The sequence below is a fragment of the Myxocyprinus asiaticus genome, chromosome 18 (genome assembly GCF_019703515.2).
Source record: "Myxocyprinus asiaticus isolate MX2 ecotype Aquarium Trade chromosome 18, UBuf_Myxa_2, whole genome shotgun sequence".
NCBI lineage: Eukaryota > Metazoa > Chordata > Actinopteri > Cypriniformes > Catostomidae > Myxocyprinus > Myxocyprinus asiaticus.
Genome location: NC_059361.1, coordinates 32,086,287 through 32,099,245, shown reverse-complemented (window position 1 = coordinate 32,099,245; position 12,959 = coordinate 32,086,287). Strand labels below are relative to the sequence as shown.

Genomic DNA, 12,959 nt, shown 5'->3' with positions numbered 1-12,959 from the left:
CTGTAAAAATCAAATAGATGAATATGGGTCTCAAACAGTATAAGATGCTTTCATAATCTTTCTCCATTTTGTTTAATTTAGTAACAATATTTGCTTAATGTATTGTAGTAATAACTATGCTAAAATGCACTTTTACCAACATTTACAGTACTGTGCAAAAGTCTTGCACATAAATTGTTTCACAAAAGCAGTTGTCTTAAGATGGTTATTTATATTTTCAGCTTTAGTGTGTCAATAGGAAATATAAATGTTAGACTCCCAAACATTACTTTTGCAAATAGAAAATATTAGAATAGAAGAACAGGGAGCCCTGCAACAGATGTCATGGCCCCCACACTGAACACCCAACTGAACATCCTGTCAGTCTGAGATTACAAAGAGACAGAAGCAATTGAGACAGCCTAAATAGATAGAAGAACTGTGGTGAATTCTCCAAGAAGCTTGGAACATCCTATCTGCCAACAACCAAGAAAAACTGTGTCCAGGTGTACCTAGGAGAATTGGTGCTGTTTTAAAGGCAAAGGTGGTCACACCAAATATTGATTTAGCTTTTTTATGTTTACTGGACTTTGTATGACATTAAGTGATAAATGTAAACTATTTATGGCGTTATTTTTGAAGACATCCTCACTATGCAACATTTTTCACAAGTGCCTAAAACTTTTGCACAGCACTTTGTTTTGTAACACAATTCTGTAATTGGATTGTTTTGTATATTTAGTGTGCTAGACTGTAGGCTACTGTATTACATTATGTATTGGTATTGTATATGGAATTATTTATTTTCGCTGTGTTTAATGTTGGGAGCAATTCATTAAATAATAAACTTAAACAACAATGTATTATTTAGATTATAATACTACTGTAATAATACTATAATAACTTATATCTTACTTGAATAGGATTTAGGCCTACTATGAACAATAACTTGTATATTCTGAGTGTTTCAAATGGCACAAATGTACAAAAAACAATGCCATATTGCATTATAGATACAGGATAGTCGTTTCAATAATTTCAATATTTTCAATATTTTACATCTTTGTTAAGAATTTCAATCAATTAAGTTTTCATTTCCCCGTAGTATAATCTGTTTGCTCTAACCTTTGTGCACTGTGTGTTCATAATGTGAGTTGTACATGTTCTTGGCCAAAAATTGGTGATATTTGATTATTGCAATTAAAAAAGGAACTGGCATGAATTTTGTCACAGGTTGGATGATTCTGCGTGCTACGAATCGTGTCTAAGTGAGACTGTCCAGTGACGTCACTGAATTTGCACAGAATGAAGTCCAGCGCAATCGGATTACTACGAAGCCTCATGCTAGATGTGAGTAATCTGTTATCCAGTACCGAATATATTAAAACAACTGGGGGGGTCAAACAACATTTAATCCTTAAAACTTTGTTCTAAAAAATCATGACATAACTGTTATATGAATCAAATGTAAAAAATTAAAAGCAAACAATAAAATAGGGGGATTATGATTGTGTATTTGGTATTAAATAGTAAATTAAATTTCTATATTATAATTGAATTTCTTTTTTCTTTCTATCTTATTTTCTTTCGTCCATTATTTAATTTTTTTTATTTCAGTTCAGGCCTTTTTAACATTATTACTTATTTTAATACTAGCCTACTACTACTACTACTACTACTACTACTACTACCACTATTACTACTACAAATATAATAATAACAACAACAATAATAATTAGTATTATTATTATTAGTAGTATTAGTATTAAAATTAATAGTCTTTTAATTAATAATAAAACAAAATAATTTAAAGACTAAAAAAAATAAAGGTTTTATATATGTTATATAACATATATGTGTGTGTGTTAATATGTGTCTAGTCCTCAACCTTGTAGAAAACGCTGAACTTGATATCAGTGCAAACTACAAGTACGTCAAGCCATTGCATGAGTAAGTGTAGTTTTGTTTTTATTTTTTTTGACGAGACTACATGTTCCAAGAAAATCATCGCATGAGCTCCTGTTTACGAACAAGGTAAATGCACTGTTTAAATTGTTTACTACCGTGATCAACTAATCCTTTCATCACACTATAACAGCACAATTTCTCGTAAACAAGCGGAACATTATTACCTGTGTAAATGACCATGATAATCACATTACGTACATTGCTGAATGGAGTCGGTTACAAAACACTGGGTTTAAAGGTAGTTTAAAGGTAGTTTACAGCCTGAAGAATATATGACTGCTAGACATTAAAACAAAGTTTTAAAAAAACGTTTTAAATTCAAATTTGGCGATGACAATCATTTTTTTTTTCAGCCAGTACCTTTTCCTTGTCTATAACATAATTGAGCCCTTCCAATATCAAATAATTTAACGAATTATATTCTTCTCAGCAGTATTGTGTTGAACAGTGTGACGAATGCAATCTAATAGGAGAACTGAAATCAATGCCATTAACAATTAGACTACCTAATTTAAAGCCTCAGTCAACTCAAAGTATAAATGACAGCAATAATGCATAGCAATGTTTTTGGGGATCAGCTGAGATCAATACAGGCCAGTGGATGGGCTTTTGAACACACCACTGTGATCATTGCCACAGGATTATAAACAAACATCAATTCTTTCACAATCACATAGTATGTACAAATTCGCTGACTTTGCAATAATGACATTGCTGTTCTAAGTTTTGCGCCCATGTTTTCGTAGAATAACAGTTACCTTTTATATGTCCTAAAATGTAATTATTTATGTACAGATTATTAATGCATGTCATTGTCACTGTTTGAGCATGAGTAATGTGTCATAATTCATCCTCTTATTAGTGTGATTTCTATTTTTATAGCCTTGATCTCTTCTTACTGTTGTGTTTAGCAAATGAGCATGTACTTATTTGTCAAAACTCAGATTTTGTTCACACAGAATAAGTGATATCTGTTAAATGTTAATCGTACATTATTGCGTCATTATGGCAAGTTAAAATGCAACATGATTTGGCCGTGCTTGAACTCAGGTCTATGTCCTGAAATGTCTGTGCTTGGTAAGCCGTATCTGATGCTTTTCTTATTCTGTGACATATCTGTAAAGCCACAGTTTCTGAAGTAATGTCTAGACAGGGAGGTGTGCTAAAGAGCAGAAACAATAACCTCTCCAACTGGCTGTTTTACAGAAATCAGTAAAATAATGATATCCATACTTACAGCTTGCTATATAACATGTCATTTACAGTGGCCCCAAAACATTTTTGGACACTTCAGCCATTCGTAGAAAATGGATGAATTTCATATTTCCAAACATTTTGTCTTCATTTTTGATCTCTATATCTATTTATCATTATAAACAAACTTCTTTTGTGAAAAGTGTGCTTGAACTGTCCTTAAAATAATGCTATTTTGTTATCTAATGCAAAGCCAGTCATACATTTTTAAGTGGGCTTTAAGTGTCCAAAAATGTTTTGGGGCTATTGTATACCCATAGCTTCACAAATATAAAAATGTGTGGAGAAACATCACTATAACCTGTTGAAGTATGCACTCTTTACCTTCAGCTGGTGTGTTCTGGCAAGTAGCAGACTCTTATAGATGTCGTCTTTTTTTTTTTTTTAGCCCGCAAATTCATACCTCACACTGACATGGAAGAGCATCTTCACATTCGCTGACAGGAACTCGGTCATATGTTGCATCTCAGAACCTTTTGCTCACAATTGAGAGCCTGTTTTGGGACTTTAGAGAAAACTCTGTCAGAGAAATCATGAAACACATGTGACTCAGACTAAACACTGTAGGGTTCCAATAAAAATGATGTTTTACAACATTCTAAATCCCACAGCCAACTTTAGAATGTTTGAAATGTTGGGGTTTGTTCATGTTTGTTGGGTCAGTGTAAATTACTCTTTAGAAGGTTGGAGGAATTTGATTGTAAACAACAATTGTTAAGTCTCCTCTAAAATTGTTAAGATTTAAGAGTTTTGTTACTCTGAGCTGCGTGAACTGAACAAAGGCAAGAAAGTGATTTTGCTTCCCCCACTGTACCAGATATTTATGACTTCTCTTTCATATGCGCTTTCTGTGGTTCTTGCCTGTGTTAACTGCTGTCTCAATGTAGGGTCATTTTCTATAGTCATGTATTAGCAGCTGTGCTTACTTTACTCTAACCACATCTTTTTAAAATAAGGTTTAGTTGCTGCTTGGTAGTTTTGCTTGTTGAAGTGTCATTAAGTGATGCTCATTTTTTTTTTTTTTTTTTTTTTTTTTGTCCAAATCTATTAAGTTATTCAAAAATACATTACAAATGCAGTTCACACAACAAGTACATTACCTCTTCTATGATGAACATGTTTTCAGTGTAACCGTCCGAAGACAATAAAAAAAAAAAAAAATCACTCTCATATAAAGCTGAATCTAAAAAAAGAAAGAGAGAGAGAGAGAGAAAGAGAGAGAGAGAGAGAGAGAGAGAGAGAGAGAGAGAGAGAGAAAGAAATGCTGGCCTCAGAATAATATTTTGTTAGGCTAATATGTCTTTTTTCTTTCATTCATTTTTTTTAAGTAAGCAGGGAAAAATATTTGGTTTTAAAAATATTATTGATATTTGAAAAACTTCACCAAATCCAAGTCATTTGGTGTAACCAACATGTAGGTTGCCATTTTGTTGTCATGTGACCAAAAAATAAATAAAAATAAATTAAACAAACCAGAGAGGACCCAATTAGACCCTCAAGACTGTGTGTGAAGTTTTAAAACATATCACATATTTTGACATTTTTACGAAAAGACACATGTTGTTCAGGTCATATGTAGTAACCCTGAGAAAACGTCTTGATATTCTTGACTCAAAAATTAAATGATATTTGTAATTATTTTTTATTTTTTTTTTTTTGGTGCAAAAAAAAAAAAAAAAAAAAAACTATATTTGAAAACATTTATAAAATTAATGAATAGGCTAATTTGTGTACATGCCATGGTGTATGTATTCCATGTATTCAAGCCAAGGTGCAATAAAATTATTTTAATACCTTTTATTAGATGGTTACCCCACATTATTTATTTATTTATTTTAGAAAATGCTATAAATGTTTTTTCAAAAATGTACGAAACAAAATTGGACACAAAGATTACATTTCTACGAACTTAACACGTGTTTAAAGGAGCTGTAATCGATTTTAGCCCTTCTATATTCCACAAGACTGAGCAGTTGAATTAGCCACGCCCCCTCTTTCTACAACACTGCACATCAAAGTTAAGGACACAACCAAACACAACAGAAGCAAAATAGCGCCATCAACTGTCAGCTATTATGAATCTGAATATGGCATCAAGCCTCAATAATTTCAAGTACAACTCTACGAGAACGCGCACAATCATTTAAAGGCAGAAAGCGGCAAAGACCGCGGACACGTTTTTGTTTGTTGTTTACAGAGTCTAGTGCTGACACAGAGACCGGTGAGATATCTTAGGACACTTATTTCAGTGATATCTTTCAGGGAGTAGGAACATTGTCTACATACCATTCCATAAAAAATAAAAATAAATAAATAAAGAAAAAACCGTGTACAGCACCTTTAATCGATTTATTTTTATAGCTGTATCAATTTTATCACCTCGACATCCATTTGTCGATGACACTGAAGTTAACATTATTATGTAAACTAGGTGTATTCTGATTGGTTCTTGTAATGTTCAAAATTCCCATTTTGTATGTATTATATAAATGTAGTCTGATATGCAGTTTCTGTTCCTCATGACAGCTGTAAAAAAAAAGCTGTCTTTATAGTTTTAACAGGCTTTCTTGATTGTTTGACGTGCCTCTTTGTAGAGGGACTGTGCTGTGCTGGTTAATCATTTACAATTATATTTTGTTTTTATCTTAATAAACATTGTGATAGTGAGTGAGGTGTATAAAACAAGAGTCACAGGACAATTCAACCAATTTTATTTTATTTAGGCCTAAGTATAGTGGCATTTAGACTGGTGATACAGTAGTTGTTGTGTTTAATCTGAATTTTAATACACTCAAAAAATAACTCTTTTGTAGAACTTGATTCAGTCATGGACAGTGGTTCCACATGTTTGAAATGAGTTTTCTTAAATTAAAATGTCTGTGTAATTTTAACTTAAATAATTTAAGTAGAGAAAAACTAACTGAATCAAGTAAACCCAACAAAATTGAACATGTCAAAGTAACTCAAATGCAACTATTTTAGTGATATGCTAGATAATTACAGGAAATGTTAGCATGCTAAACACAAGCTGGTTGGAAGCACTACTGAGTGCAACAAAATCTCAACATAAAACATTAAACGCAAACAAGTCTCCCCTTTATAATCATCTTGCACAAAGACACATACAATAACACTTCATTTTAACATTTACTCTCTCTGTCGAGTCTCATGCAAAGCGGCTGGGAACTTGAAATCCGCTGACCAGTTTCAGTTAACCGAACAAAAAAATATGAATGTTGTCCAAAACAATGCAAATTAAGTTAATCAGAGAAGATATCTTTTTAGTTAAGTAAACTCTGTTAATTTAAGTTCACTTGGTTACATGATTTAAAAAAAATTGTTTTTAATATGAACATGAGAGGTTTGAGTAAAATTGACAATAGTGAAAGTTCATCTTTTTATTTTTACATTTTCTAAAGCATTTTCAATGTGAGTGGTGCTTTCCACTGAATTGAATCTGATATACTGCAACACCTGCCAACACTTCCATGACACTATCTCCTCTGTGTGCAGGAAGCCATTGGTGTAAGTGACAGGTCTCATCATGGAGCTCTTAGGTGGCGTTCTGAAATGGTTTGGAGTCGAGGCAAGTGGACTCCCTGTGACTGTGTGCCTCTTTCTGCTGTTCCTCTGCCTTCTTTACTGATTCAACCTACGCCTCCATCATGAGTTTTCCTATTGTATCACAAACAATTTGTTCTCCACAGATTACAGTGCCAGTGTAATTTCTCATGACCGATGTGAGATGTTCTTATCACAGTAAGATCTAAACAGTTCAGGCTTGTTTTCCTCAGGAGGAGAACTGAGTGATCTGATCAAATTCCAATCACATGGGCCTGTGCACTTAGCATTTAAATGTCTTACTGTTTGATTGCAGACAGTGTCCAGATTCAGGACCCATTTTAATGTCATTCGAGGACAGGGTTGAAGAAAAAAATTAGTTTCCTGGAAAAATGCCTGAGAAATACAAAACTGTGGAAACAGACAACAGGGGTAAAGATAGAGGTAATCATCAAGGCCTGATAAACATCTTCAGATAAATTAATCTCAAAGCTTGATTCAAAGTTTTCATACTCCAATTTGTTCTGGATACATTTAGCTGGGATCAGAGCATGAGATCAAATGATAATAAATATCACACAATAATGGATGTGTATCTTTCTATTGGTATGTATAGTAGATGGATAAAGTGGTTATTCTGACACATAGATACAAGGAGGTGTGTGCAAAGTTCAAAGATGTATGCAATATACAAAGATATGCCATAACCAGACATCCAATATTCAACTTCTATTGAAATTCATCATCTATTTTAGAACATAGACAAGTTTACATACACTTAGGTTGAAGTTATTAAAACTCATTTAATTTAACCACTCCACAGATTTAATATTAGCAGACATATAGTTCTGGAAAGTTGTTTAGGACATCTACTTTGTGCATGACATGAGTAATTTTTCCAACAATAGTTTACAGACAGATTGTATAACATTTAATAGACTATATCACAATTCCAGATAACTGTGCCTTTAAGCAGCTTGGAAAATTCCAGAAAATGATGTCAAGCCTGTAGACAATTAGCCAATTAGCTTCTGATATGAGGTGTACTGAATTGGAGGTGTACCTGTGGATGTATTTTAAGGCCTACCTTTAAACTCAGTGCCTCTTTGCTTGACATCATGGGAAAATCAAAAGAAATTCATCCTTGGGAGCAATTTCCAAATGTCTGAAGGTACCACGTTCATCTGTACAAACAATAATACGTAAGTATAAACACCATGGGACCACGCAGCCATCATATCGCTCAGGATGGTGATGCATTCTGTCTCCTAGAGATGAACATAGTTTGGTGCGAAAAGTGCAAATCAATCCCAGAACAACAGCAAAGGACCTTGTGAAGATGCTGGAGGAAACAGGTAGACAAGTATCTATATCCACAGTAAAACGAGTCCTATATCGACATAACCTGAAAGGCTGCTCAGCAAGGAAGAAGCCACTGCTCCAAAACCGCCATTAAAAAGCCAGACTACAATTTGCAAGCTCATATGGGGACAAAGATCTGAATTTTTGGAGAAATGTCCTCTGGTCTGATTAAACAAACATTGAACTGTTTGGCCATAATGACCATTGTTATGTTTGGAGGAAAAAGGTTGAGGCTTGCAAGCCGAATAACACCTTCCCAACCGTAAGCATGGGGGTGGCAGCATCATGTTGTGGAGGTGCTTTGCTGCAGGAGGGTCTGGTGCACTTCACAAAATAGATGGCATCATGATTAAGGACAAATATGTGCATATATTGAAGCAACATCTCAAGACATCAGTCAGGAAGTTAAACCTTGTCGCAAATGAGTCTTCCAGAATGACCCAAAGCATACCTCCAAAGTTGTGGCAAAATGGCTTAAGGACAACAAAGTCAAGGTATTGGAGTGGCCATCACAAAGCCCTGACCTCAATCCGATAGAAAATTTGTGGGCAGAACTGAAAAGCGTGTGCGAGCAAGGAGGTGTGATCTCAGTGATTTCGACCGTGACATGATTGTTGGTGCCAGACGGGCTGGTTTGAATATTTCTGTAACTGCTGATCACCTGAGATTTTCATGTGCAACAGTCTCTAGAGTTTACTCAGAATGGTGCCAAAAACCATCCAGTGAGGGGTAGTTCTGTGGACGAAAACACCTTGATGATGAGAGAGGTCAACAGAGAATGACTGGTTCGAGCTGACAGAAAGGCTACGGTAACTCAGATAACCACTCTATACAATTGTAGTGAGCAGAACAGCATCTCAGAATGCACAACATATCGAACCTTGAGGCGGATGGGCTACAACAGCAGAAGACCACGCTGGGCACTTTAATAGGACCATAGTGTTCCTAATAAAGTGCTCAGTGAGTGTTTGTATTTATATATGTTTTAGTAAGACAGCAGATGCCACTAACTGGAACTGTAAAGTTCCCAGCATTTAAATGAAGGTTTATTTTAACAATGCAGTTATAATGAAATGACTCAAGACATGTGAGGCAACCTGATTAGAGCTGCAGGTCTCAGTTAGGGTTATATTTAGTTTTGTTCATGTCAGAACTTTTTTATTGTCATGTAGAATTAGCAAGTTTAATTCCAGCCACATCTTTACAGAGCTTATTCAGTCCCTAAATTCTTGTTCATTTTCTTCAACTGACAGTGAGTGTAGAATGTTTTTTCATGTTATCCACAGCAACAAAAGAGTTCTCTGGACAACAGAGCTTGCAGGTTAATTAAGGTTTATGAACTTATCTTTTTAGACTGGAAAATATGTAAAGTAATGTCTTTTCTTTCAGTTAAATGCTTTGTTTTTCTTCTAATTTTTATATCCATTGGGGTCATTATTTAATGGTGTTAATAGCATCACTGCTTTGTTAAGTGGTGCCACGACCCGTGGCTCTATATAAAATCACTATAGGAGTGTAATATTCAAGCACACAGGAAAAAAAATCACATTCTTCGATGTTCATACATTAAACTCAACTTGTAAACACTTAGCAGTCTTTCAGTGCTGGAGTTATTTCTTCAAGGTTATCTAATAAATTCAATTATAGGTTATCTGATGTTATCTAAGAAATTCAAATTATTCCAGAAAATTTAAGACTGACATCTTAAAGAGATTTATATTAAATTAATAACTTTAAAGATGAGATTGCAATCAACTACTTCCCCCCATAGGGTGCATATGTTGTCCTTGTTAATTAACTTTTAGCTGTCTTAAACACACACACACTTAGTTTTTCAGAACAAGTAAATGTCTGTCTGTTAGCAAGGAGCAACTGTCATTCACAGTGGACTTAAAGAGGTTAGTTATGTAAGACCGCTCTCATTTTGTCACAGTGCAAATGGAGATTTATATCAAGGGATGAAACATTTCTGCACGAGGTTAGCCATGACAAAGATTGTAGAAAATGTAAGATATCGAAGAGGCTGTATCAATAAAGGGATAGTTTACACAAAAATGAAAAGTCTGTCAGCATTTACTCTTATGGTATTTTGTTGCAAACCCATTGGAATGTTGCAATTTCATACGTGGAACACAAAAGGAGATGTTAGGTAGAATGTTAGCCTCAGTCACCATTCACTTTCATTGCATCTTTTTTCTATACAATGTAAAGGAATGGTGACTGAGGCTGTCATTCTGCTTAACATCTCCTTTTTGTGTTCCATAGATAAAGCCAAGCAGCCTTGGAACAATATGAGGGTGAGTGAATGATGACATGATTTTCATTTTTGACTTTATTGTCCAAATAAGCATTTTTTTTTTTGGCCATGTCCCCAGGCAAATTAGCCATATTAGAGGATTAGTCCCCTGATTTGAGACTTCACTGCACTGTAAAATATAATTTTTGTGTCCTTGAGACACAGCTCTTCAAACATGTAATTCATGCCAAAACCTCTTAAAACACAAAAGACATCATTATGGAAGAACATTTACCTCTGAGGAAATGTTATTGCAAAAATTGCAATTAATTTTGTGAATTTGCATCAGTACAGCTAATTGTTTGCAACAAGGGTTTGCCAAAACGCAAAAGAACCTCGTGAAAAAAATTAACCACAGGCATCATTTACAGGTGGGACATGTCCCCTCCACTTTTTGCTTCTGCCAATTTTGTCCCTGCCACTTTTTGAAATAGCTTTTGTCAGATTAGTGTCTAATTCAGAAGAAACATCTCCATTTCTTAAACAGGTGTTTCCATTTAGTATGTGTGTGTTATAATAAGTGGCGATCCAGCATTGGTGTTTGCTATTTTTTAATGTTATGATGCGGCTTTTATCAGTGACATTGAGTGAAAGCAGGCGGCAATGTTCTCGTGCATCAGACGTGCGATAAACTCGCAAAACAAAATGCAAACAGATGTGTCCCCACTCATGATATACATCCACTGACATGCAGATGCGATCTTTGTTTATTAAAATAAGAAGTTACATTAGGAAACACCTTGTACTAGAGGTGAAAACTTTACCATGGGACCAATCTGTCATTTTAGCTCATGCCTTAATGATCTATGTATTAGTCCAGTGACTAACAAAACAATAAACAAATTGACTTTAACCATGTTGGAGTTCTTTATTAAGTTACCAGTCACTGACAAGTAACTCTGTTTTATTTACTTGCCAAAACAAATTTTGATTTGGTGCTCGGCAAATATTGATTTTGGACTCTAGTTACACCATATTTAAAAGGCCAGTTTGGACCAGTAAATTGTAGCGTATAATAAAGGAAGGTCCATAGAAACGTATGCTTGCTGTCATCAGAATGTGAGCAAAGCATGATTAGAAGTGAGCTGAACTTTTTATGAACTCTGTCCCCTTCTGCCCCATTACACACAAACGCCTAATGAGAGGGGAATGGAGACAGTCCTGGCGTCACTTACTGGCAACTAAATCTGTTCGGTTCAGTTTCAAAGTTACATGTTGACACTGAAAAAAAATTAAATGGAATGACGACTCGAGCAACTCAACTCTTCTGTTTTTTTTTTTTGTTTTTTTTTTGTGCAAATATAGAAGTCAAGAATATAAATCAGAATTTTAATTAAACTAAATCAGTTTTTTTTAGAAGTCTTCACGTAAAATGAATCACTATTCTAATCAGTATTCATCACTATAATCACTATTATAAGAATCATTATTATAATTCATACCTGGGGTATGAATAGATTCATACCTGGGGTATGAATACAAACCCCTAACTTGAAGAGAGGTGTGCTATTTATAGATCCCAGCTTTGTAAGTGATCAGACTTACTATTTTTGGACAATTAAACAGGCAACAACAAAAACAGGATATCATAGAGAATTGGGGGTGCCCTTTTTTTATTTGGGCTAGTAAGCAACCACCTAACACACCACAGAACATCTTAGCAACTGCATTGCAATGCCCTAGCAGCCACCCACAACACCCTAGAATTGTGGCAGCAACTTATGCACGATCATACATCACTCACATTTCCTTTAAAAAAAAGTAAACATCTAGTTTCTTGTGTTGTTTCTCTGTTCTCATTACATTCAAAATGTGTCTTGTTCCCCATAAAGACTGTAAATTTCCCCTTCCTTGAAACCGGAGTAGTTTTTTTTTTTTTCCTCATTGAAAACTTGCTAATCCCTCTCACTAAACACACTCTGCATTGGAGCCTTGTGACTATGACCGAATCTCTCCACTGGCAAGGCTGACTGGAGAAGATGACATATTCTAATAGATCTTCTCATAAAATTTAAGAGACCGAGTCAAGTGTGAACCCATCTGTCGCCCTCTGGACTGACTGCATAAACAACAGGCACCGTTTCAGAAAGGTCATGCACTAAGATTTGTGACATCTGCTGTGATATCATAAGGACTCTCTCTCACTTTCACCTTTTCCCTCTTTATCTCTTGTCCATAAAATGAACTCTTTGGATTCATTGCAGGAGACTCGTAATCGTAAATCGTAATCCTCATGCATGATGTAATTAAACCATTGCAACCAGTCAGAGGTGTTAGGTTATGATTCCATCGATTTAATTAAAAATCACCCCATGTGATCTGTTTTACTTCGCACTCTTTGTAATGTTCGAGATCATAGATGGGGTTGAGTGGTTAAGATCGGCTGGTAACTTGGTTGCTGGTTCAATTCCCAAAAGAACTGAGCCATGTGCCACCAACATTGTGCCCTTAAAGGGATAGAAAATTTAAAGTCTTTCATCATGTACTCACCCTCATGCCATCCCAGATGTGTGTCTTTCTTTCTTCTGCAGAACACAAA

The 12,959-nt window shown here is 34.9% G+C and overlaps 1 protein-coding gene across 1 annotated transcript in view; it reads left to right on the top strand.

Moving 5' to 3' along the window:
* The first annotated feature begins 1,887 nt into the window (after positions 1 to 1,887).
* Positions 1,888 to 12,959, top strand: part of tbxas1 (thromboxane A synthase 1 (platelet)) — a 123,534-nt gene continuing 112,462 nt past the window's right edge. Inside the window, 2 exon segments of the mRNA XM_051723918.1 lie at positions 1,888 to 2,013; positions 6,715 to 6,845. Of these exon segments, the coding sequence (XP_051579878.1) occupies positions 6,746 to 6,845 (100 nt within the window). The 5' untranslated portion in view covers positions 1,888 to 2,013; positions 6,715 to 6,745.